Below are 26,519 nucleotides of genomic sequence, written 5' to 3'. Positions count from 1 at the left end.
TACAAGTTTGTTTCGAAGATTTCCAAGATATGGCACCTCCTCCAATAATAAAGACATAGCCACTGGTGGATTTAGAATTCTTCGTATCTGATATCCAATTAGCATCACTATATCCTTCAAATACTGCTAGATATCTAGAATAATGTAATCCATAACTTATGGTATATCTTAAATATCTTAGAACCTTGATTATTGCAGTCCAATGGTCTTTCCTGGATTACTTGTATATCTACTTGGTTTATTAATTGAGTATGCTATGTCTGGTGGTGTGCAATTCATCAAATACATTAAGCTTCCTATAATGCGAGAATACTCAAGTTGTGATATGCTAGGACCAGTATTTTTTGATAAATGAATATTTACATCTACAGGAATCTTTACAAGACTACTATCTTCTTTATTAAACTTTCCTAATATTTTCTCAACATAGTGAGATTGAGATAATACTAGACCATCTAATGTTCTAGAAATCTTGATTCCTAGTATGACATTAGCTATGCCTAAATCTTTCATATCCAAATTTTTGGTCAACATATTTTTAGTAATTTTGATTATAACATCATTATTACCCATTATTAGCATATCATCTACATATACGCACACAATGACATATCCATTTTGAGTGTTTTTCACATAAACACATTTATCACACTCATTAATTCTAAAACCATTTAACAACATCACTTTGTCAAATTTTTCATGCCACTGTTTAAAAGCTTGTTTTAATCCATATAAGGATTTTACAAGTTTGCACACCTTCTTTTCTTTTCCTGAAATAATAAAACCTTCAGGTTATTCCATATAGATTTGCTACTATAATTCACCATTCAAGAATGCAGTCTTAACATCCACTTAATGTATTTCTAAATTTTGCAATACCGCAATAACCAGTAATAATCTAATGAATGTTATTCTTGTGACTGGTGAATATGTATCAAAATAATCAAAGCCTTCTTATTGCATATATCCCTTAGAAACAAGCCTAGCTTTGTATTTATCTATTGAACCATCAGGCTTCATCTTCTTCTTGAAGATCCACTTATACCCTAAAAGCTTTAGTACCAGGGGGAAGATCCATCAACTCCCAAGTATGATTTTGCATGATGGATTCAATTTCACTATTTATGGTTTCTTTCCATAAATGAGCTTCAGGAGAAGACATAACTTCCTTATAACTTTATGGCTTATTCTTCAATATATATGTCAGAAAATCAGGACCAAATGACTTAGACGTTCTAGCTCTTTTGCTACGTCTAGGTTCTTCCTTATTTTCATCATCTATAGACTCTTGGTTTATATTCTCTTGTATATTGCTATTAACAATATCATGATTTCTTTTAAGAGCATTTTTACAAGGAAATATATCCTCAAAGAAACAAGCATTCTTTGACTTAATAATTGTATTGACATGAATGTCAAGAATGTTTGATTTATACACAAGGAAACGATATGCATTACTATTCTGTGCATAGCTTATGAAAATACCATCAAAGATTTTTGGTCCTATCTTAACTTTCTTTGGAGTAGGAACAACAACCTTAGCTAGACACCCTCACACTTTTAAGAATTTATAGGAAGGTTTTTGACCTTTCCATAATTCACAAGGTGTCACATTTGTTTTCTTTTGAGGTATTTTATTGAGAACATAATTAGCAGAAAACAAATCTTCCCCTCACAAATTCTGAGTTAAATCAGAACTTATCAACATAGCATTCATCATTTTCTGTTGACACCTTTTAAAATCTGCCCATTAAATTTTTCGGGCTTCTCCCCATGACTGACGGGAACATTAGGCATAGTAGTACTTATACTTGCCATTCGTCTGATATATATTAAATATACAGACCACAGTCAAATTTATAGAAATAAAATAACAACAATATTTAAATAATTAAACTATAGTATAAATAGAATCTGTCTTAAGATTGTAGTCCAAAAATATGGTCTAACTATACCATACACTATAGTATTACTATTTAAATATTATGCAAAAATATAATATGTGTGTATATATATAATTATTATTATAAAATAATAATGTATATATATAATATCTTATAAAACAAAATAAAACAACCTGAAAATAAGTCGAGGCTAGAATTTGATTCTAAATCCTTAAGACAGACTTGTCCTGCTATGGTGCTAACGGACTCAGTAGCGTCTATCTCCCAGGATACAACGACTTTTACTTCCTTTGGTAGTAGTACTGCAAACCAAAGGAATAGGCGAACCGGCTCGGTGTAATACTCTTTGACTCGAACTCGAACTCGGAGTGACCGACTAAACTTGGACTAGGAGTGACTGACTAAGGCTTGAACCCAAAGACAAGGGTTCGTACCCATAGACACTTATAGAAGAAGAGGAATGAGATAATTCAGAATTAGAGAAAATGATTATGAATTGGAATGCTTTGGAATGAACCCAATGGGGGGTTTATATAGGCCTCATGGTGCCTTTTGGTTTTAATATTTTTTCGACGTGGGACAAATATTTCTCACATTTTGCAAACCCATTTAGGCTTATCAAACACCTTACTTTGGAGCTAATTTCTCATTCACTTGGAAACGGATTTGAGAAAATAAATATACCACGTTCATCTCTTTGAGGAGAGGAACGCGTTCTTCTACAGATTCGCAAAAAATTCTTAGCGGAATCTATTCAAAATTTTATCCAAAGTTTATGTTTTTAATGCCTCGTTTCCAACATTTATGTTGACTTTTTGACCAATATTGTGTGGAGGAGAATGAATCTAGCTTTGTATATGTGATATCTGTTTGTGTGTAGGAAGAAAAAGTGCAAGACCAAACCAAACACTCATTTCTCTCCCTCTTATTTGGTCACCTCCCTCTTCTCTCTCCTCACCTCCATTTTCTTTATCTTCTTCAAGCTTTATGCTTCATTTCACTTAGCTCCATTGATATTCAAGCTTAGTAATAGAAGGGAAAAAGAACGGGGACTACGGTATCTACAAAACCCCTTCATCAATCTAGATTTGGAGCATTTTCTTCATTAGAGTGTCTAGGGTTTGCTCTTAGACTTGAGATAGGGGTGTAGTGTGACTACAAGTTTGATGTCTCAAACCTCAATCTGCGCTTATTTTTACTAGTTTAGCTTTTTGATATGAGTATATATATTTGATATCTTACTATGAGTTGAAATCCTATCATCTAAGCATGTTTATATAGTTGAATCAAGATTGTTCAAATTGAGTTTTGCACAATGATATGGTCATTGGTGGTTTTGACCTCTGAAACCCTAGATTTTAGGGTTTTCTAGTGTATAGGACCTATTTGCGAGTTAATATTGTTTATACCATGCTTGTATCACTATGATTATCATCTGTGCATGCATATATTGAAGATATATGGCTGTGAGAACCATTTCTTGATCTATGTTGATACGAAATTCCAAATTTATCCCTCAGATCACAGATTGAGCAGAATGAAGACTTGTTGCTGCTGTTTGATACTTTAAGCTGTATATTCAATCTTATCTTATGTAATAACTTAAGTATTGTTGTAATATATCTTTAATTATGTATTTGGTGAGCAGTGAGAGCTCATAGGGTCCAAGCATGGTTGTTTAGGACATGGGGAGTGTTGCGTGCACATTATTGTGAGCTAGAGTGTATGTCGAGGGAGAGACATTTGTGTGTGTATTTACTTGCAATACAACTAGTGGAACTTACAATGACTAAGGAATCAAGGTTTTTGATCTAGATTTTATTATAAAGTCACCATGGTTGAATGTGTAAGCCTTATTTGCATTTAAATGCATTTAAATTTGACTAAGTAATGAAAGAAGAATTTATAAAAAAACTGGTTTCATATTTTGGTTCATCACTCTCTAATGCAAAAAAAAAAAAAAAAAAAAAAAAAAAAAAAAAAAAAAAAAAAACGAACGAAGCCTTTTCTTCTTATTTTTACCAAAAAGTCCATTTCTATGCCACTTGCTAACAAATTCTTATTTTTACCAAAAAGTCCATTTCTATGCCACTTGCTAACAAATAAGCAATTACTCTAGTTGACACGGAACTACACTGATTGGTGCTTACGTGTTGGATTTAACATCGGCCAGCAATAGAGATAAAATGGATAAGAACTATGACAAGATAGATAGGTGGAAGGCATTTGCCCATCAAGCAAGAGATCAAAACTACGATTCTATGACCTACTAATCTAGAATTAAGCATCAGTTCATAGACAGAAGAAAGAGAGGAGAAACCATTAATACCTATGGCGATTGGCAACCAAAAAGTAGAGAGTGGCGGGGACGTCAGCGGCGGGTTCAAGCTGGTGGGATTCTCCAATTTCGTGCGCACCAACCCAATGTCGGACCGGTTCCGTGTGAAGCGCTTCCACCACGTGGAGTTCTGGTGTAGTGACGCCACCAACACCGCCCGCCGCTTCTCCTGGGGCCTCGGCATGCCCATCGTCGCCAGATCCGACCTCTCCACCGGAAATCTCACCCACGCTTCCTACCTCCTACGCTCCGGCGACCTCAACTTCCTCTTCACCGCTCCTTATTCCCCCTCCATCGCCTCAGGCGCCGGAAACAACCCCTCAATCCCCACCTTCTCCCACTCCGCATGCAACTCCTTCGCTGCCTCCCACGGCCTCGCTGTCCGCTCCATCGCCGTCGAAGTTGAAGACGCCGAGGTCGCCTTCGCTGCCAGCGTCACCCACGGCGCAAAGCCCTCGTCCCCGCCGGTCCTCCTGGAAAACCGCGTCCTCCTCGCCGAAGTTCAACTTTACGGCGACGTCGTTTTGCGCTACATCAGCTATAAAAAGAACAACGATGACAAAAACCTCACCCCACCTACTAACCCTGATCCAGACCACTCAACTACTAATAATAATCCCGCTGCTGATGCTGGCTATTATTGGTTCTTGCCGGGGTTCGAACCCGTGGACGAAATGTCATCGTATCCGTTAGATTTCGGAATCCGAAGGCTCGATCACGCTGTTGGCAACGTGCCTGAATTGGCGCCCATGGTTGAATACGTGAAGGGATTCACTGGGTTTCACGAATTTGCCGAGTTCACCGCAGATGACGTGGGGACAACTGAGAGCGGCTTGAACTCTCTGGTTTTGGCCAGCAACGATGAGATGGTTTTATTGCCCATGAACGAGCCGGTTTATGGGACCAAGAGGAAGAGTCAGATACAGACGTATTTGGAGCACAATGAGGGGCCAGGAGTGCAGCATTTGGCGCTTGTCAGCGAAGATATATTTAGGACATTGCGGGAGATGAGGCGTCGGACTACCGTTGGTGGATTCGAGTTTATGCCATCACCACCGCCTACGTATTACCAGAATTTGAAGAACAGGGCAGGTGGTGTGCTGACGGATGAACAGATTAAGGAGTGTGAGGAGTTGGGGATTTTGGTGGACAGGGACGAGCAGGGGACCTTGCTTCAAATTTTCACCAAGCCTGTTGGAGACAGGTATGTGCATAACCTAGCTATAAGCCCAGGCACCATCATCATCAGCATTATTATTGTTATTGTTGTTGTTATGATCATCATCATCCTTGTTAATTTTGAAGTAATTCATTCCAACATTGTTTCAATTAAAGTCAAAAGTTGTGATAGGTTGTCAATGGAAAAGAAAAATGGACATGAGATCATCGAGTTGAAAGTCAATCCAATTACTTTTCAATTTTTGAAAGAATGTTATGATTATTGTTTCAACATATTAGTGCAGAGGAATGTCGAAGTGTGGAGAGCATAAGATGCTAAAAGGGGTAATTGCCCCATGTATGCGGAAGGGGAGGAATGCATGCCATTTTTAGTCATTTGGTCAAAGTGGCATGAATACCTCAGTAATAAATTGCAGATATAGTAGGGATGATCTATCTCTTCAAGAAATAGTATAACGTTTGGTATCTATGGTGTGAAAGAACCCAAATCCTCTTTGGAGAGGATTTTCTCCCGGTGTAAATTGTTCCGATGAAAATATTAAAACATTGCATATGGACAAATTGATGCAAGTAAAACCTGAAGGAGAAAAAGTGTATTTAGGAGGAGACTTTAATGCTCATGTAGGAAATGAGTGTGTGAAAGATATGAGATGGTACACAGTGGACATGGATTTGGAGATAGAAATGATGCCGGGGAGGTTATCTTATATTTTGCAATAGCATATACTTTTATAATTAGGAATACCTATTTTAAAAAGAGAGATGAACACGTAATAACCTTTACATGTGGATCAAATATGAGTCAAATTGATTACTTTTTAACTAGAAAAGTAGATCGATTAACAAGCAAAGATTGTAAGGTTATTCCCGGAGAGACTTTAACATCACAACGCAGGCTTCTTGTTTTAGATTTAGATATATAAGAGGACAACCTTAAGGAGAATGAGAATCATAAACCCAAAGACTAGGTGGTGAAATTTAAGAGGGAAGAAAGTAGAATTATTTAAGAATATGATATTAAAAGAAGTAACATGGAATGTAGAAGATGAAACAAACATAATGTGGAATAAAATTACTACATATATTAAAAGAGCAGCAAAAGATATCATATAGGGGAATCAAAAGGAATAGGACCTTTATTTAAAGAAACTTGGTGGTGGAATGAACTAGTCAAAAAATTCGTAAAAAAAAAGCGGAAATGCTATAAAGTTTGGCAAAAAAACTAAAAATAGTGAAACCTTAGAAAAATATAAAATAAGTAAATAAAGAAGTTAAGAAAGTAGTAAGCGAAGCAAAACATATAGCATATGACGATTTTTATTCTAAACTAGGCACAAAAGATGGGGCGAAGAATCTATATAAACTTGCTAAACTAAGGGAGAGGAAAGTTAGAGATTTTAGCCATGTTAAATGTGTTAAAAGTGACTTATCAAAAAAATGTGTTAAAAGTGAAGAATCATGGGTTTTAGTAAAAGATGATGAAATTAAAGAAAGATGGAAAATTTGTTTTGAGAAATTGCTAAATGAAAACAATATAAGAAGTTTAGGTGCTGGAAGAATAGAGTGACCTTAGAGCTAACATATTTTTCGTAGGGTCAAGGAATGGGAGGTTGGTAATGCCTTAACAAAGATGAAATCGAGAAGGGCTTTACGACCCCATGGCATCCCTATTGAGGCGTGGAAGTGTCTAGGATAAGTTGGCTTGTTTTGGTTAACAAAATAAAGGGTACCGTGTAAAGTTGTAATAATTATCGTGGTCTTATATTAATGAGTCACACTATGAAACTAATGCAATCAGCTATGAAAGAGAACAAATAAATATGAAGAAGGGAAAACAGAGAGCAAGATTAAGCTAACAAATAACTTAAACACCCACAACTCAAATCCCAAAGAAAGGGAAAAGGCTGCTGATTACAACTTGGAACAACCCTTTTATAAGCCCCAAAGGATACCCTAGCAAAGATTTAATCCTAACCCTTTTAAATATAATCTAACGGCTACTATTCTGTCCAGCAGAATAAAAGATGTTAAAATTGACAAAACAACCTTTAGTGGTCACATGACTCACTTAATAGGCACATGACTCACTTAATAGAAGCGAAATGACAAAACTATCCCAACTAAAGCTTAAGGAAAATATTAAACAAAAAATTAAGAAAGATTTGTGACTTAACTAAATGACTTAAACCCAATAAACAATGCTGCCGCTATTAATGCGATCTTAGTCCGTCTTCTTAGGATCTTCAACTGTTTGAAGAAAGTCCTATTCCATTTTTACTGCATCAGTCCCTCCAGGTGAGAGAAAACTCATTCTCGAGTTAGAAACAAATTTCCATGATCAATAAAAAATATGAGCATGACGTTCCATTCCTTCTTTCTTCTTTTCCAAACTTGAATCAAATACAATAATCTTCTTATACTAGCATGACAAACACAACAAACCCAAGTCGAATCAAGAATTATGACAGAAAAGTAAGCACGCCACACAAAGATTTATACTTAGTTCGGCAACAGCCTACATCTACCGTTGGGATCCGGCGAAAGTTTTCACTGTGTGTAAAATCAGAGATTACAAGTTTTAGCCTCTTTCTGTACGAATGTCTGTCTCTCTCTCTTATCCACCACTCCAAACCTTAAGCGCCCTTATATATCGGGCTACAAGAAACTAATTAGGGTCCACGACTCATGAGCAAAAAACGGGTCAAAAATATTCATCGGGGCTCATCCAATTGGTTGTCGGGGTATAGACGGGAACGCGACCCGACACCAAATTCGGGCCACAATATCACAAATCTCCACCGTGGCTCGAATTATGCCAAGCTCCACAATCTCCAACTACTCCTGTCAGAACCTCGTTACTCAAGCACAACAAAATCGTACTGTGTGCTTTCTCCATAACCTCATCTTTGTCCTTGATCTTTTCTGGCAGTGCATCCTTCCCCTTCAACGCCTTGGATAACCTTTGTTGAACCAACAAAGCCTGCATACTAACCCGCTACAGGTTGAAATTGTTTATTCCGTTCAACTTCTCGATTTCCAGAAACTTGGATGACATCCCTGCTTCGAACCGAAAGCTCTGATACCAGTTTGTTATGACAAACTGGAATCAGAGCTAAAGGTGAAGGAGATCCAGAAAACACAAGAAGTCTCAACATATGCTGCAACGGTCTTCAGTTGTAGGTGGAATCAATTGGCTTGGTTACATGGCATGGAGCTCGAATAGTCTAAAATAGAATCCTAATTAGAATTGGAATTTGAGAGACAATTTCCAATAATCTCCACCTTTGCTCAAATTCCATCCAGCCAATCATAGCCAATCATCGCTTCCACGGCATTGATCAGGACAATTCTTTTGCAGCTTCAATCTTGACGATACTCCTGCAAAACTCCGATTGTCCACATTATACGTTACTCGGTCAAACCTCCAAGGCTCCACCTTGACTACTCGAACTCCATGCCATGTAACCAAGCCGATTGACTCCACCTACAACTGAACCCCGTTGCAGCATATGTTGAGACTTCTTGTGTTTTCTGGATCTCCTTTACCTTTGGCTCTGATACCAATTTGTTGGGTAGCGGAAGAGTGCGAATAAGAAAGATCTAATGATAGCCAACAAAGCAATCACACACAAAGACAAGATATACATGGTTTAGCTACATCCATGGATGAGAAGAGATTTCACTATGATACTAACACCACGTACATCACGTACATGTCTTTTCACCATATACCACTCCACGAGCCTATCTCCTCGCTAACAGTGTCACTGGCGTTTTTCCTACTCTACCAACTTGCATACTAGCTCTACCCATCAACTCCCTCGTAAGACTACATCTCTCTCAATCTCGTAAGTCTCAACCCACAACATATGTACCTATTTATAGAGTTACAAACACAATTCCTTGTTGAACAAAGATTGCAATTCCTTAGAGGTTGCTAAGACTTGCCAAACAAGAAATTACCTAACATAATACAACTCTAAAATAGAATCCTAATTAGAATAGGAATTTGAGACACAATTTCCAACATATACTAACAAAGAACACATTTGCATAATGAATTTTGCATAATGAAATTGGGTAGATTTGCAAAACTTGGTTGTAACACGTATCCTATAGTAGAAGTTTAATTAACTTTAATTTTTCTTCCACCAACCGCTTAGCAATTGTAGTGCGTTCCAAGAATTCACCCCTAATCATATCATAAAAGTAAAAACCATTCTTAGTACTCGAATCTTCAAACACCAACCAATGATCAAACTTGTATTCTTGCAAAACTTCTGTTCCAAAAATTCGCCCCAAATCATATCATAAAAGTAAGAACCATTTTTAGTGCTCGAATCTTCAAATACCAACCAATGATCAAACTTGTATTCTTGCAAAACTTCCATTGGTGAAAGGTTAAACACTTCATTGTTCTCCATTGCTCTTATTACCGCCACATTCTCATAGCTTCCTTCATTTTGAATTTCTTCTTTTGTAGCTTCCTTACCAAAGATCGCTAATTGATCATAATCCATAGATTCAATGTGTGGTTCTTCATAAAAATTTTGAGGCTTACTCCAATCAACAAATTGTTCTATGGTAGTCGATATTATGAACAACCATGACTCATCATTTGTTGAATCATTCTTGGAATCATGATAGAAATTTTCCAACCGTGGCTCCTTATGACTGAGGAAAGTGTTCTCATTTTTTTTTTTGATAAGTAAAATTGTATTAGAAAGCGTTCAAAAGGGGAACGCATCCCAAGATTAGTACAAAAACCAAGAACGAAACAAAAACAAGAAAAAAGAAGTCCTATGACCCCAAAGACCCCAAAAAATCCATGATCTCCTCAACAGAAGAACAATCTTTCCCCATGCTCCAACAAAAAAGAGTACATATGATGGAGTACTTTATCACCCCAATGGGTAACTCCTCCCCCACGAAGGATCTTCTATTGCGTTCTTTCCGCAAGCACCACCAAATACAAAGAGAGTTGCCCTCCAAAAATCATGAACGCGAATTCCTACCCTTTGTCCCTTCCAAATATCCATAAGACGCCGTGTGTTCCGAGGCATAACCCACTGGACGCCAAAAAGACCCAACATTAGGCTCCAACAGTCATGGGCCACTGGGTAGTGTAAGAGAAGGTGGTCCACAGACTCTCCATCGGTCATACACAAACAACACCGATTAACAATGATACGTCGTCTTTTCCTTAAATTGTTCAGATTCAAAATCTTACCCCAAACAGTAGTCCAAGCAAAGAAAGCCACCCTAAGAAGGGCCTTTGAATGCCAAACCGTTTTCCACGGGTAAGAGTAGGTCTGAATGCTAGAAAAGAGGAAGAAAGGCCGGACCTGAAAAATCCCCTGTGAAGAAGGTGCCTAAGACGAGATCTACCCAGTACCATCCACCTCCTGTCGATACAAAAGATCCAACAAGCCAACGACATCATCTAGCTCCCAATCCTGAAAGGCTCACCGGAACTGAACATCCCAAGAAAACCTACTGCTATCAAGATGATAGCAGTCGGCAACCAAAACATGACAATCCACAACAATCCTATACAACCTTGGAAACCGTCTACACAATGGACGTTCTTCGCACCAAGGATCCTCCCAAAACCAGACATTTTGACCTTCCCGAACTCTGAATCTAATATGCTTAGAAAACTCATCCTAACCCTTCCTAATGGAGTGCCACACGCCTACACCGATAGTAGATCTAACCGGTCCAGCAGACCATCCCTCTCTCTCCTCCCCAAACCGACAAACAATAAGCTTCCTCCAAAGTCTATGTCTTTCAGTATCAAATCTCCAAAGCCACTTGCTAAGAAGAGCCCTGTCGAAAGGGGCTAATCTCCGAATTCCAAGACCTCCCGACTTAAACGGCATGCAAATCTGCTCGCATCTAACAAGATGATACTTGAACTCCTCCCCCCTACCTCCCCAAAGAAAATTGTGTTGAATCATCTCAAGTCTCCTGACAATAGAGGAAGGAATCTGGAACAGAGAAAGGAAATAAGTTGGAATATTGGACAGAACACTCTTTACCAACGTGACCCTTCCTCCCTTCGAAAGATATTGTTTTTTCCACCCAGCCAATCTTCTCTCAAAGCGCCCAATAATCGGGTCCCAACTACCCGCCCTTCTAGAAGAGACACCCAAAGGTATACCCAAATAAGAAATAGGGAAGGAGCTCGTCCTACATCCAAGGACAGCTGCAAGAGAAGCCACCTCCTGAACCTCCCCCACAGGAACAAGTACACTCTTACCCATGTTAATTTTCAAGCCAGAAACAGCCTGAAAACAAACCAGAACATATCTCAAATATCTTAAATGGGACACCTCTGCCTCACAAAAAACCAAAGTGTCATCTGCAAACAGCAAGTGAGAAATCTCCAATTATTGGACTGCCTCTGAGCCAATCTTGAAACCCCTTATAAACCCCTAGGTCACAACCTTTCTGATCAGCCTACTAAGAGCTTCCATAACAATAATAAACAAGAAAGGGGAAAGGGGGTCCCTTTGCCTCAAACCCCTGAGAACTGCCTAAAAAACCGGATGGAGAACCGTTAACCAAAACTGAAGATCTGTCAGACGAGATGCAAGTAACAATCCAAATCCTCTATCTCTCTCCAAACCCTATCCTCTCAAGCAAATAGAACAAGAAATTCCAGCAAACATGATCATAAGCTTTCTCAATATCCAGCTTACACAGAACTCCTGGAGCCCCGCTACGAAGTCCAAAGTTGACACATTCACTGGCAATAAGGACGGAATCCAAAATCTGTCTACCCCTAATAAACGCATTCCGAGACTCTGAAATGACTCCATCCAGAACCCCCCTTAACCTCGATGCCATGACTTTAGCTATAAGCTTATACAAACACCCAATCAAGCTATAATAGGTCTAAAGTCCTTAATGTCTGAAGCTCCCCCTTTCTTAGGAATCAAAGCAATAAAAGAAGTGTTCAACGACTTTTCAAACTTTCCATTGGAATGAAACTCATGAAAGGTGCCCATAATCTCCAATCTGACCACCTCCCAACTTTCCAAGAGGAAACTCATAGTGAAGCCATCTGGGCCTGGCACTTTATCACCATTACAACTCTTCAAGGCCTCCAGAACCTCCTCCTCCGTGAATGGCCTTTCAAGCCCATTCCTATCCTCCACCGAAATAGAATCGAAGTGGAGGCCATCCAACCTTGGCCTCCCGTGAAGAGGCTTAGTATATAATCTCTGATAGAAAGAAACAATCCCCGTTTGCACTTCCTCATCGGAAACCAACAGCGAACCATCCACACGAATCTGATCGATATGATTGCCCCTCCTATTAGCGTTAGCCATTCGGTGAAAATACTTAAGTGTTACGGTCTCGCTCTTTGAGCCACAAAACCCGAGATTTCTGCCGCCATGAGATCTCCTCTATCACCGCAATCTCAGCACATTCAGCCTGACATGCTACTCTCCTATTACGTTAAAGCTCATCAAGACCCCCTGACGCATCCAATCTATCAAACTCTGCAATAACAGTGAGTGCCATATTCTTTCTCCACTCCAAATTACCGAAAACCTCCTTATTCCATCTTTCAAGTTTATCCTTCAGATTACGAAGCTTACGTGCAAGGATAAAACTCGAAGTTCCCGCCATCATGTCCTCCTCCCACCAAGTCCTCACCAAACCCTGAAAGTCCTCCACTCCAAGGCACATGTTTTCAAATCTGAACGGGGTGCAACGAGGTCTCAAACCTCCACAATCCAAGACTAGAGGAATGTGATCTGACGTCACCTTAGCCAACACGGCCTGGACTGTGTCTGGAAACTGCTCCTCCCACTCTCCGGAAATCAAGAATCTATCCAGACAGGAAAAAGTAGGCAACTCCCTACCAGTAGACCAAGTAAAAGCAGCTCCCTCTAAAGGGAGATCAATAAGCTGATGATCATAACTCTGAAAAAAGCCTCATAGCCGAAGTCCATGATCCACCTGTAGACCTCTCCAACGGGGATCTAACCACATTAAAGTCATTTGCTACACACCATGGAAGAGACCACATCTCCTGAACCCCACTAAGCTCCTCCCACAGCACATGCCTCTCGCAATCATCCACCGGCCCATACACACCAGAGAAAGCGCAAGGGAAACCATCCTCCTCCAACACAAAGGCATAAGACAGAGAAAATATCCCCCTACAGACATCAACCTTACCCATCCATCTCCTATCCCACATGAGAAGAATGCCTCCAGAAGTCCCCACCGAATTAAGCGCCTCCCATTCAACAAACCTACTACCCCAAAGACTCTTAACGACTCTATCAGTCATAGAATCAATCTTCGTTTCTTGTAGACACACCAAATGAACCCCCCATTTCCTCACCGCCATCTTCACTACCTTCCTCTTGCCCGGGTCATTAAGGCCATGGACGTTCCAGGATAGAAGTCGTAGCTTCATGGAAAAACGACGACGCCCCCCTCCCCCTTACCCTTCCCTCCCTCCCTCCCTCCTTTTCTCCGCCCTTCTCCTTCACCCCCCCGCATGAATTCCATCATAGTTAACATCATAGCGAAGATTTCTCAGCTCCCTTTCCCTTCTCGAATAAGAATGCGTCTTCTTCCTCCTGTCACTCTTAGAAAACTGAATCATCCCCCTTTCCCTCCCCTTCACCGTAGCCTGTAGAATTGGTAAGGCCTGCTTTCGGTTACCTTCGCAAGAAACTCCCAACAAATCACTTGTGGCCCCAATGTTATTCAAGACCCAGTCCTTACCAACGTCATCACACCCCTGTCCGTCAATAACGATGGCCATCCCCTCCGAACGAACCACTGCCAGAGGCTCAACAATCCCCAAATTGGAATAGGTCTCGTCCTCCCACAGGATCATGTCAAGTGACCTATCCTGTTCCTCTTGGTTCCATCATCCTCCCGTCTCTCACCCTCCTCGACCACATCCATACAAGTCTTCCCGTCAACAACATTGTCCATCCCACTATCATGAGCCTCAGTAAAAGGGTCTGAAATACATACAGGCATATCAAGGCACCTATGTTTCTGTAGTTCATTCGTCAACAAAGAGGCGGATTCCTCACTGAGCAAAATGCGGATATCATTTCCCACACAAACAGTCATCACATCTGGCTCACTAATTGTCTGAGATGGCACCAGTTCATCACCCTTAATGAGGCACAAATCCACCTGCGACTTAATTAGTTCACCTACATCAAACCCATTCGTAACCAGTTGATGAGAAGACGAGGATATATCCGAATCCTCTGGCCTTGCACTGGCATGATCCGAGCTTCCATCCACAACCAATCCGACCGTCCCATCGCTTTCTATGTGTCCAAACGTCCCACACCCCGAAACATCCGTGTCCACACTCCGCAGTATCATTACCCACCTCAACCACTGGTGAGAGCATCCGTGTCTTAACAGAAAAATCGTCCCCCAATAAATAATGATTAACATCCTCCTCTGATTTGCCGAAACCATTCAATGCAATACAGAGGCGTAATTCATCAATCAGTTCCGCAGCCAACTCTTCAGAAATTTGACATTGCAAATCGCGTCCCACACATACCGTTGTCCCTACAACCGGATCCTTTGCTTTGAGAGCAACTAAGTCAGCAAACCCATGAAGATTAGATCCATATACATTCAAACCATCCAGACATGAAACCGACTTTGCTAAAATTGCCTTTGACAGTTCACAACCCTTCTCCATCCCATCACCACTCCTCACCACCCCACAAGGAGGAGTAGAAGGAGAAGAAGGAGCGTAAGAAGAGCTCCGATGCTGAGAATCAGAAGAGTTACCTGGGTCAGTAGTTTTGATGGTTCGAGCGATCCATTTTTGTTTTTCGGCGCGAGACAGTCGGTGACCCTGTCGGTTATCTTCAGTGGTTCTATTGTCAGCAGAGGCAGAAAAGAGAGATCCTGTCGTATTTGCAGAGCAGCGACATTTTTCATGTTGAAAACTCGTCTTCTTCATTTTCAGACCACCCGTGTCTGCACTAAACTGCCTCCACGTGTCCTCCGCCTTAGACCAGAGTCTTGTTACATTTTGGTAATATTCAGACCTTGAAGAGATATCTGATCCTTCAACACTGGGCCTTGAATGGTTATTCAGAATAACCAAACTTTTGTTAAAATCCCTTTGGACCTTTCTTTTAAAGTCTTTAGAAACACTGGGCCCAAACCATGGTGTGACTTCAGAGATCGTGGACTTAAGTGGTTTGAATAATGGATCAGACTCACTACTAGTCCAATCGGATATCTCCGGCCCTGAAATAAAATGCCCGAACCTGTTACCTGAGATTGGCCCAATGTGTTTGGGCTTAAAAAGATTTCTAACAGGCCTGCCGCCACGTTTAGGATCCCTGGGTCTTTCTGACGAAGATGGGCCTATTGCATGCTGCGGCCCATTCTCTACAAAAACGTCCGTCGAAGATTTTACTTTTCTGCAATTGCTGACAGCTGCATAACATAAATCCCGAGAATCATCATTAAAAGTATAAACATGTGCACGTCCCTTTTCCTTTCCTTCCCTTCCCTTCCCCAACCGCTGCCGGTCTCGTGAAGCACACTCGTCTCTGCCCTTGAGCAGAAACTTGGATCTGAAGCTCTGATCTAGCGCCGGTAGGGAAGAACGTCATTCTTCTCGCTTCCTCTTTTGGTCGATGATCTCTATGTATTTTTGAGAGGATGATTGGTGAAATTTCTTCCGTCAGAAAGACCTTAAAGTGTTCTCATTGGACTCGTCATTCTTATCATAAATACATTCCTCTTCTTGTGGTTGTTCTTCTTCTCCACCAAGATACCCACCCTACAAATTCTGGATTTTTCACGTTAAAGCCACCATCCCAACGCTTTCTTCAAATGAAACAGGTGCTGGTCTGGGTGCTGCATTTCCGGAAAAGGGATTAATAAAATCCTCTTCCAGTTTGTCCTCCTCCTGGGATTCGATGCCATCTTGAGAAGGGGTTTGGGTTTGCGCAACGCGCAGGGCTAAAGCTTCAATCTGCCTTCTCAGATCTTCTATCACAGCAAGCACTTGTTGTTGATCAACTGCTGCGTTCTGATGAGGACGAATGGCTGGTCTGCGAGGCCGGTTTCTTCTTCTTGGTGGCATGTTGCAAAACCTAAGAGAGATATCCGATAACCTTACACAAAACCACCAGACCAGAACTTTACTCTGATACTAACTAATGCAATCAGCTATGAAAGAGAACAAATAAATCTTAAGAATGGAAAACAGAGAGCAAGGCTAACGAATAACTTAAACACCCACAACTCAATCCCAAAGAAAGGGAGAGGTAAAAAGCTACTACAACAGACTAAATATATTGATAATACGTAAAAGGCTGCTGAATACAACTTGGAACAACCCTTTTTTAAGCCCTAAGGGATGCCCTATTAAAGATTTAATCCTAACCCTTACAAATATAATCTAACGGCTACCATTCTGTCCAGCAGAATAAAAGATGTTAAAATTGACAAAACAGCCCTTAAGTGGTCACACGACTCACTTAATAGGCACATGACTCATTAAATAGAAGCGAAATGACAAAAATATCTCAACTAAAGCTTAAGGAAAACATTAAACAAAAAATTAAGACAGATTTACGACTTAACTAAATGACTTAAACCCAATAAACAATGCTGCCCCTATTAATGTGATCTCAGTCTAGTCTTCTTAGGATCTTCAACTGTTTGAAGAGAAGTTCTATTCCATTTGCACTGCATCAGAAACTTTGGGAGAGAGTGATTGAACATCGCCCAAGACAAGAGACTAATGTGTCGGAGAATCAATTTAGTTAGAACGCCTATAAGGGAAACAAGTAAATTCCCAATTACCATAGGTTTCATCAAGGGTCAACATTAAGTCCATACCTTTTTGCATTGGTTATGGATGGGTAACAAAACACATCCAAGATTGGATTCCATGGTGTATGTTATTTACCAATGATATTGTTGTAGTCGATGAGACTAGAGGAGTTAATTCCAAATTAGAGGCTTGGAGAGAAGCTTTAGAACTGAAAGGGTTTAAAATATGTAGAAATAAATTGAATACATAAAGTGTAACTTTAGTAAATTTAGAAATACAAATAAGGATGTAGTGGGGATTGAAAATTAAGAGGTATACGTTTTCATTATTTAGGCTCAATTATTCATAATGGAGGAGAAGTTGGAGATGACGTTAATCATAGAATCAAAGAGGGGTGGGTTAAATGGAGGAGTGCATCTAGTATATTGTGTGATAGGCGTATTCGCTTATAATTGAAAGGGAAGTTCTATTGAACAACTATTAGACCAACCATACTTTTGGCATAGAATGTCGGGCAACTAGAGAACCCTATATGCACAAAGTGAGTAGTGGAAATGTGAATGTTGAAATGGATGTGCTGGAAGACTAAGAAGGATATAATTAGAAATGATCACATTCGGGAGATGGATGGAATAACACAAATTGGAGATAAAATGAGAGAAAATCGGTTAAGATGGTTTGGATATAAAATGAGATAAAATGGAGGTCGGCAGATCCTTGATTCAGTTTTTATTGCCAACGAATGTGTGGACTCCAGGATAAGAAACAGCGTTCTCGGAATTCTATGCAAACTGGACATTGAAAAAGCTTATTATCACGTCAATTGGAGCTTCCTGTTGTACATGCTTCAGAGGATGTGTTTTGGATGTAGATGGAGGAGATGGATTGAGACATGTATTTTGTCTGTCAAGTTCTTTGTTCTTGTGAATGGGTCACTTGCTGGTTTCTTCGGGAGTTCTCGGGGGTGGAGACAAGGTGATCCTTTGTCGTCTTTTCTCTTTCTCATCGTTATGGAGGGCTTAAGCACATTAATGAGGAGGGTAGAGGACTTGGGTTTCATTAAGAGATTCAGGGTTGGTAGAGATTCTTCTCATTAGATGGAGATATCTCATTTATTGATCCCAGACGATACTTTGGTTTTTTGCGATGCCGATGTGTCCCAATTGAGATCTTTGAGGTGGATCCTTACTTGTTTTTAGGCAGTTTTTGGGCTGAAAGTTCATGTTGGTAAGAGAGTGCTTGTCCTGGTTGGGGAAGTTCAGGACATTTACTCCCTAACCGCAGTTCTTAGGTGCGGGGTGAGTTTTTTGCCTATTCCTTACTTGGGTTGCCTTTGGGGGTCTCTTCCAGAAGGGTGGGGAGTTGGAATCCTGTGATTGATAGGTACGAGAAGAGATTGGCGGGGTGGAAAAAGCAATACTTATCGAAGGACGGGAAGATCACTCTTATTATAAAGAGCACTCTCTCGAGCCTTCCTACTTATTTCTTATCTTTGTTCCAGATTCCAACGAGATTTCCTATGGGCAGTAGGGTCGACGAGTTCAAGTATCATCTCGTTAAATGGCAGCAAATCTGCAAGCCTATTAAGTTGGGTGGCCTAGGTATTAGGAGAATGGCCCCTTTTAACAGAGCTCTCATGTGTAAGTGGTTGTGGAGATTTGGTAGGGAGCGTCATCGCCCGTGGAGGAGGATTGTATCTCGTAGATTCGGGGAAGAAAGAGGTGGGTGGTCTTCTTGCCCAGTTTCCATTGCTGGAGTGGGTATGTGGAAATGCATTCGGAAGGGGTAGGACGTCTTCTCTTTTCTTCTCATATTCGTTTCAAAGTTCGGGATGATAGATGTGTTAGGTTCTGGGAGGATCTTTGGTGTGGTGACTAGCCTTTGTCTTGTATCTTTCCTAGACTTTATGGAATCACTGTCGATTGACATGCCTATGTTGTTGATTGCTATTGGCTTGATAGCAATGAGATTACGTGGGATGTGCGCTTTAGGCGCTCTTTCCAGGATTGGGAGATGGAGGAGGTTTGTGTCTTATTGGATTTGTTGTATCAACAGGACGCAGTTGGAAGAGGTCAGGATGCTCTCTTGTGGGTTCCATCTTCCCATGGTAGATTCGATGTCCGGTCCATGTTCTTGTGCCTCTCCAACTTTGCTAATTTTGATTTCCCTTGGAAGACAATTGGCGCTCTAAGGCTCCCCTTAGAGTGGCATTCTTTGTATGGATAGCCAATTGGGGTAAGATTTTGACGCTGGACAATCTGAGGTGGAGAGACAATATTATTGTTAACTGGTGTTGCCTATGCAAAAATGATGGTGAGTTTGTGGATCATCTCCTTATGCACTGGTGTTTGACTGTTGGAACATGATCTTTGGGTTATTCGGTATTTATTGGGTAATGTCACGGTCTTTAAGAGGCCTGATTAATGCGTGGGAGGGAGGGATGCTATGTGGGGGGTCTTGCTCGAGACTCTTGGTTGATAATCCCGCATTGTGTGTGGTGGTGCACTTGGAGAGAGCAGAACAACAGACTATTTGAAGGAAAGGAATCGTCCACGGCGACTCTTAACACTTTGTATTCTTCGCTCCATTTTAAGTTGGGTGAAGGGAAGTTATTGTTCTTCTAATGATGATTTCATAGATTTTTTGGACTTTTTGGGTCCTTAGGTTTCAGTTCTGTTTTTGTATATGGGGCGTTCCCCTTTTGAACGCTTTTTTCGTTTCTATTCACGTTTACTTATCAAAAAAAGAAAAAGAAAAAGAGGAAGAGGTAAATGACATAGTCTATTATGCTATCGCATTAACATATCTTTATTGACATTATTATTCCTAACACTAGATTGATTTGCACCATAATAAGAAGTTGGCCTCGCATTCAATAAATACAAGCCATTGTCCTCACGTCCATTGCCAATCGTCTTCCCCGTGTCCAAGTCCTGAAACACACAGTGAGATTGAAAAAAGGTTGCACTACAATTCAAGCCTTTTGTAATGTGACTGACAGAAAGGAGGTTATTGGTAAACTTTGGGACATGAAGAACAAAGGATAAGGTAAGATTAGGAGAAGTAGAAACAGTGCCCTTCCCCGCAATGGAGGTAAGGGTGCCATCAACCATTCTAACCTTATCCTTACTAGAACATAAACTGTACGAAGAAAAATTAGATGCCATACCAGTCATGTGATCAGTGGCTCCTGAATTAATGATCCAGGGTGTCCCACTAGATAATGTGGAAACCTGATGTGCTGAATGAGAGGTACATGTCTGAGCGAAGTTAGAGGTGGAAACGAAGGAATGTTGTGCTAGTAGATGTCGGAGAGCATTAAGTTCAGCCTCGGACAAAGAACTCGGTGGCCCTGAGGAGGCATGACTAGTAGAAGCAGTCTCATGCTCTATAGTATGTGCCGTAGATAATCCCCTAAATTGGCCAGGCCTAGCAGGAGCATTGGCAGGAGCTGGAGTAGGACGACCGTGTAGATTCCAACATGTTTCCCTAGTGTGGTGCATACACCCACAGTAATCACACCTCAACTTGCTTTTGTCATCATGTTTCCCTCATTTTGGAGGATTGGGCTTGTTCCATTGTTGTGTGGCAAGAGCAGACCTCTCAGACAATGGTACTTCTGGCTCAGGCTTAGTGTATACAGGTGCAGACATAGCCTTCATTCTACTCTCCTTAGCCTGGATATACGAAAACACATCTCTAACAAAAGTAGGGGCTGGATACCTGCCTAACACTTTTACCCGAGCATGCTTGTATCTCGGATGTAGACCACCCAAGAACTCATAGATTTGATTCCTTTTTAACATAGCATGAAATGCTTTAACATCAGCTGCACACAGGTATGTAGTCTCGGTAGTGATCTAACTCTTCCCATTTACCACGTAGAGAGAGGTAATATGTAGCAAGAGTTTGGTCTTCCTACTTGAATCTTGAAATCTGTTGTTGGAGTTCATACAGTTTTGCAAGATTACCAAGGAATACGTTTTTTCGACAGCCGTATATAGCTCTTTAGCTGTTTTCACAAACAAAAAACCCTTTGCTGATCTGTGGCTGCATTGACTGCAACAACCACATCATAACTAGTGCATTATTTGCACTCCACTATTTGAATTTAGAATCGCTCTTGGAGGGATACGTGACAGTCCCTTCGATATGGTCAATCATCCTACGACTAGTGATATGCATACAAGCAGATTGAGCCCACTCTATATAGTTCGTCTCATCCAACCTAACAGTCGTAATACAAACGCCTGGATGGTGTTCATTACTACCTCCCAATACTGGAGTCAGACTAGGAGAACACCCAGTTTCTTTTGAAGTCACCTCTGAGCCAGACATTTTATCAAACAGTTTCTGGGTGTTCAATCCTCAGAAACAAAAACAACAACAAAATACGTAGAGAACCACCTCTCTAACACACAAACTTCAACAAAAAAGATTACAGTCTTTTGAGATGCATAAAAAAGTGACCACACAAACCCTAGAAAGCAACAAAGTAGACCATACCAGAATCGCGAAAGACAAAGAGAAAGCGACTGTTGCAGAACCCCACGAACGCAAAAAAACATTGATCGGGGTTGGGATCCGCAGTATGCGTGGATGTGATTAACACTATTTCCTTGCAAATAGATCCCATCTTGGAATCTTTTCAAAACCCTTCACACCCACTTTGGTTTACACAAACTTGCCCTAGGGTTTCAACTACAAACCTAGAGCTTTTCAAACCATGCTATGATACTATGTTGACTTCAAGATATAATCAAATCAAGAATAAGTGATAAAGAAGAAGAAGAAAAAGAGAAGAAAGCGGATGAGAGAAAAAGAGAGAGAGAGATGGGGAAAGAGAGAAAGAATGAAAGAATACTTTCATCCTTCCACCAAATTCTATGTATAATAACAAGTTTAAGAACTTACACATAAGCCCCAACATTATATAAGTAATAACAAATAAGCCCCTGACAACAGATATCCCACAGCCAAGAAACAATATAGGTACAATTTGAAATGCCCAACCTTTCTCTTTTTAGTAACAAATTTGACATTTTATACATGGCTAACATTGATGAAGCATGAAATGTATTCATTTAAACATAAGAGAGTGGTGGTATACATAATGTAATAATCTTTTGGTATTTGTTGGTCTTCATTTTCACACTATGCTATTCTTAGAAGTTAGAAATTAACAGAAGTTTTGTATCTGTCTTACACTATAAATATATAAATAATAAGATATACATTTATATATTACGGTGTCAAAATTGTATCCATATTTTTTGGGATGTAATGTTGTGTTGAAGTGACGGTGTTGTACAACCTTACTATCTTGTGTCATTGTTTGTGCTAGTTAGCTGCCAATCCTTCTTGATGACCATGTTGTCACCAAAGTTCACCTTTGGCCACATTTTCTGCTACATCAGCTACACAAGTTTTAGCCCTAACCCAAATCCCCTAGCCTGCCGTCGCTTTGCTTCTTGTCAGCATTCAAACCTGCGGACGAAATGTCACCATATTGTTGGATTTTGGAATCCAACGGCTCTATCGCACTGTCTGGACTCTGGCAAGGATTTCTGAAAGTAAGTGAAGGGATTCACTGGGTTGGACAAATTTGCTGAGTTCATGACAGAGGACATGGAGACGAGCTAGTGGCTGTTTGATTGAATAGAAGTTTAGAAGACAGACACTGAGCCCCCATTAATTCGTTTGCATGCACAATAATTAGAGAATGCTTTTGTAATATACAATGACGCATTACTTGGGATTTGAAAAAGTTGCCTTGATAGCGGGAATTTGTCAGTGTTTTGGATTCACTGGGTTGGACGAATTTGCTGAGTTCATGAGAAGACGTGGAGATGAGCTAGTGGCTGTTTGATTGAATAGAAGTTTAAAAGACACTCAGCCTATTAATTCATTTGCATGCACAATAATTAGAGAATGCTTTGGTAATATACAATGATGCATTACTTGGGATTTGAAAGAGTTGTCTTGATAGCAGAAATTTGTCATTGTTTTTCTTTCTGCCAAGGAATTTTACGATTTGTTTTGGCAATTGATCCCGTTTCTTTGGTGTTCTTGCTGATGTATCCATATTATATAACCAATCATGTTTCCAAAATTGATAGCTTATGGGTTCATTACCCTTTGTACTTTTTGCAGCATGACAACCAAATCATAAGCATGTCAACAAAATCAGCTGGTAGAGAGTGGTTAATTTATAGTCTATTTTCATATTTTATAATTTTGTCTCATTATTTGCATAGTTTACTTGATTTTCTTCAGACATTTGTCACATAAGGTCATCTAAAGATTTTAAGATTAGAATATATATTTTTTAGGTTTTTATTGTTTTGATGAATCAAGTTTTAAACTAGTCTTTACTGCTCTGAACTTGGGACAGAATCAGTACAATTCCATGGCTTTCCATTTTGGTCTATATTTGGAGTAGCATAGTACCTAAAGCAGATTCTCAAGCCCAGTATAATTATGGGTAGATGAATGACTTGTGTTTCTCATTTACAATGTGGATAATAAATTTGGTGAAGGTTTTGAATCTCAAGCGTATTTTGAAATTTTTTGTAGTTCTTTCATTTGAAAATAAATCCGAGAAAGGGTTTCAAATTTTTTATCAATCTTGAGAAGGATAGGTAGAGAATGCTGGCCTATAGTTAGATTAGGGTATGTTCAGGTGACCTACAGAAAGTGTGCAGGGCTTCCTTAGGCAGTAATCATAAAGCTTTTAGTGACTTTGAGGAAATAATATGTAGAAAGTGCAGAAATACTAGTCCTGGAACAAGATTATACTTTTAGAGGAGCCTTATATTCTCGATCAGGCAGCCCTCTATCAAATATTTCTGTTCACTTGTACTTGTTTGAGATCTGGTTAGTGAGCCAACCGGATCAAGAAGTTGCAGCAAAAATTCTTTAATTTAGTATATTGGAAGAGAAGTAGCTAATGTTATCAAGTCAAACAATGCCCTGTTAGGAATATGGACTTGGACAACCTGAGAGAGCAAGTGGCTTGTTCAATTGGTTGTTCTAAGAAAGAATGGGGTGTACGAATTTGTTGAACTCAGGTGCCCTCTTAATTCCTTATTGTTTAGATTTTAATAATCTATTGCAGCCTTTTAAACCTATATTGTCTTGTTGCAAATTATTTATTCTATGATTCTATCGTAAGTTCATAACTATACATGTTGAAGGATGGGTCTGGGTCTGGGTCTATGGTGGTTTGACTAATTGTATTCACACTTGTATAACTTTTGGGCAGGCCAACCATATTTATAGAGATAATTCAGAGAGTAGGGTGTATGCTGAAGGATGAGGAGGGCAAGATATATCAAAGGGGTGGTTGTGGTGGGTTTGGAAAGGGCAACTTCTCGGAGCTGTTCAAATCCATTGAGGAATATGAGAAGACTCTTGAAGCAAAAACCAATTGCTGAAACAGCTGCTGCATGACCAAATCCTTATAGTGCAGTTAAAGTAAAATAAAGGCCAATGTTGTTTCTGTTGATCAAGTGTGTGGTGACAGGAAAACTTGGTATAAATGTAATTTTTTAACATTACTTGGTATAAAGTGGATGTTTCTAGAATCACTGTTTGTGTTGTCAGTCAAACTCACTTGATATCTTCTTCACCTTCTACGGTAGAAGGTTGAGGGGGTTCAAGTCTGGGACAAGGTGTGCGTGAGTTTTTCTTCTTGCCAGGTAATGTGCAGTTGGAGTGTAAATTATAAAAGTCAAATCGTATTTGAGGATAAGATGGTCACTGAAACTAGGTTTATTGTGCTATTTTAAGAACGGTGAAATCAGTAGTCATATAGCCAATTTTATTCTATAGCGAGCTATTAGCTTGTTAGATGGCAACATCAGTTTACTATCATCATCGCATCGCAAGTGGCAAACTAATTCACTCAAATGTATTGTGCTCAAAATAAAGAGTTTTATATGTCCGCAATTTGGTGGGTTTGCACGGGTTTTGAGCTAATCTTAATAGTGGGTCACTAACCCATTATCCATAACCCATTTATGTGTGTGAGTTTTAAGTTCTACCTCAATATTTATTTATAAAAAAAAAGTTTAGAATTATTAAGGTTTTCAGTATGTGTGTGTGAAGGTCGTTATAGTTTTTTTTTTTAATCAAAATATTTATTTATTTATTAGAGGAAGATGTACAATACAAGAATATAATTAAAATTTTTGAGTTAATTTTACTAACACCACTTTAGATTTGACTAAATGTTACTTTGAAATAACTTTTAAAAATCACTACCACTCATGTTATAAATCGCCAACTTAACATCTCTAACAACAAATAAAACTGACTTAAATGTTTTGATTTAATCTAAAAAAATATATTAAAAGATTAAATTACCTCTGAATATTTTACAAATTTACAATTATTTATATATATACACACACATACATACATACTCATACATATATATATATATATATATATATATATATTTGAGGTAATATCGTTACTCTGGACGAACCACCTCTTACACCACCACCTGCAACTCAGCACCACCATGGCGGCGCCAATACCATCCCCATCCATAACCGCCGCCGCCACCACCAATAAACAAAGAATAGAAGGAAGAGAGAAATAGACCGATCTCTTCTTGCCGATTAAGATTTCAACATTTTTGGATTTGATTTCTTATTTCCATAAATCTATCGATTATTCGAGGGAGAGTGTTTCTCTCTCTAACTTTTCTCTCTCTACACGCATGGGTCTAACTGGCGGTCACAATTGGGTCTAACCGGCTTTCTCTGAGATAGGTTTTGTGTATTCGACTAAAAATTGTAGAGAGAAGAAAATTTTGATCTGAGTCTCTGTAATTGAAATCGAAACACTTTGGTTCAAAACCCTCTGTACATCTCTCGAAATCAAAGAGCAAGTTAATGCGAATGAAGACTAGAATGACGGGACTGTCACCGGTGAATTCACGCGACGGTGTCGGCGGCGAGAGTGAATGGGAGCTGAGTTCAGAAGCAAAACCCGGATTCAGATCAAAACCGCGTTCCACCACCCACCATTTGAGTTTGGGTCTAAGTATGGGTCCATCTACCGTGAAATCAATATCAGCTCTCAAGCCATATTTGGTAACTCAAAATCAAAATTTTTTTCCCCTTCATTGCCAATAACTGAATTTTATTTTTGGAAATTGAGTATGATAAGAAGGTGTTTGATGGGTTTGTGATTGATTGCAGGGATTTGAAGAAAATGTTATCTGGGCTAATCTACCATGAAATCAATATCAGCTCTCAAGCCACATTTGGTAACT

At 39.7% G+C, this 26,519-nt stretch overlaps 1 protein-coding gene across 1 annotated transcript; it reads left to right on the top strand.

Moving 5' to 3' along the window:
- The first annotated feature begins 4,110 nt into the window (after positions 1-4,110).
- On the top strand, positions 4,111-24,986 carry LOC132309015 (4-hydroxyphenylpyruvate dioxygenase). Its single transcript, XM_059807370.1, has 2 exons — positions 4,111-5,446; positions 24,498-24,986. Exons 1-2 carry the CDS (start codon positions 4,236-4,238, stop codon positions 24,667-24,669), a joined length of 1,383 nt encoding a protein of 460 aa, XP_059663353.1. The 5' UTR covers positions 4,111-4,235; the 3' UTR covers positions 24,670-24,986.
- The last annotated feature ends 1,533 nt before the right edge of the window (positions 24,987-26,519 follow it).

This window comes from Cornus florida, unplaced genomic scaffold, assembly GCF_030987335.1.
Source record: "Cornus florida cultivar Cherokee Brave unplaced genomic scaffold, ASM3098733v1 CherokeeBrave_3.0.0_Hap2_Chr05, whole genome shotgun sequence".
In the NCBI taxonomy this organism is placed as follows: domain Eukaryota; kingdom Viridiplantae; phylum Streptophyta; class Magnoliopsida; order Cornales; family Cornaceae; genus Cornus; species Cornus florida.
This window is presented reverse-complemented; position numbering and strand designations above follow the sequence as displayed.

Excerpts from the sequence above, each read along its gene's own strand:
- LOC132309015 (XM_059807370.1), top strand. The coding sequence starts at position 4,236 with ATGGCGATTGGCAACCAAAAAGTAGAGAGTGGCGGGGACGTCAGCGGC. Across the intron at positions 5,447-24,497 it reads ACCAAGCCTGTTGGAGACAG|GCCAACCATATTTATAGAGA; the intron begins GTATGTGCATAA and ends ACTTTTGGGCAG.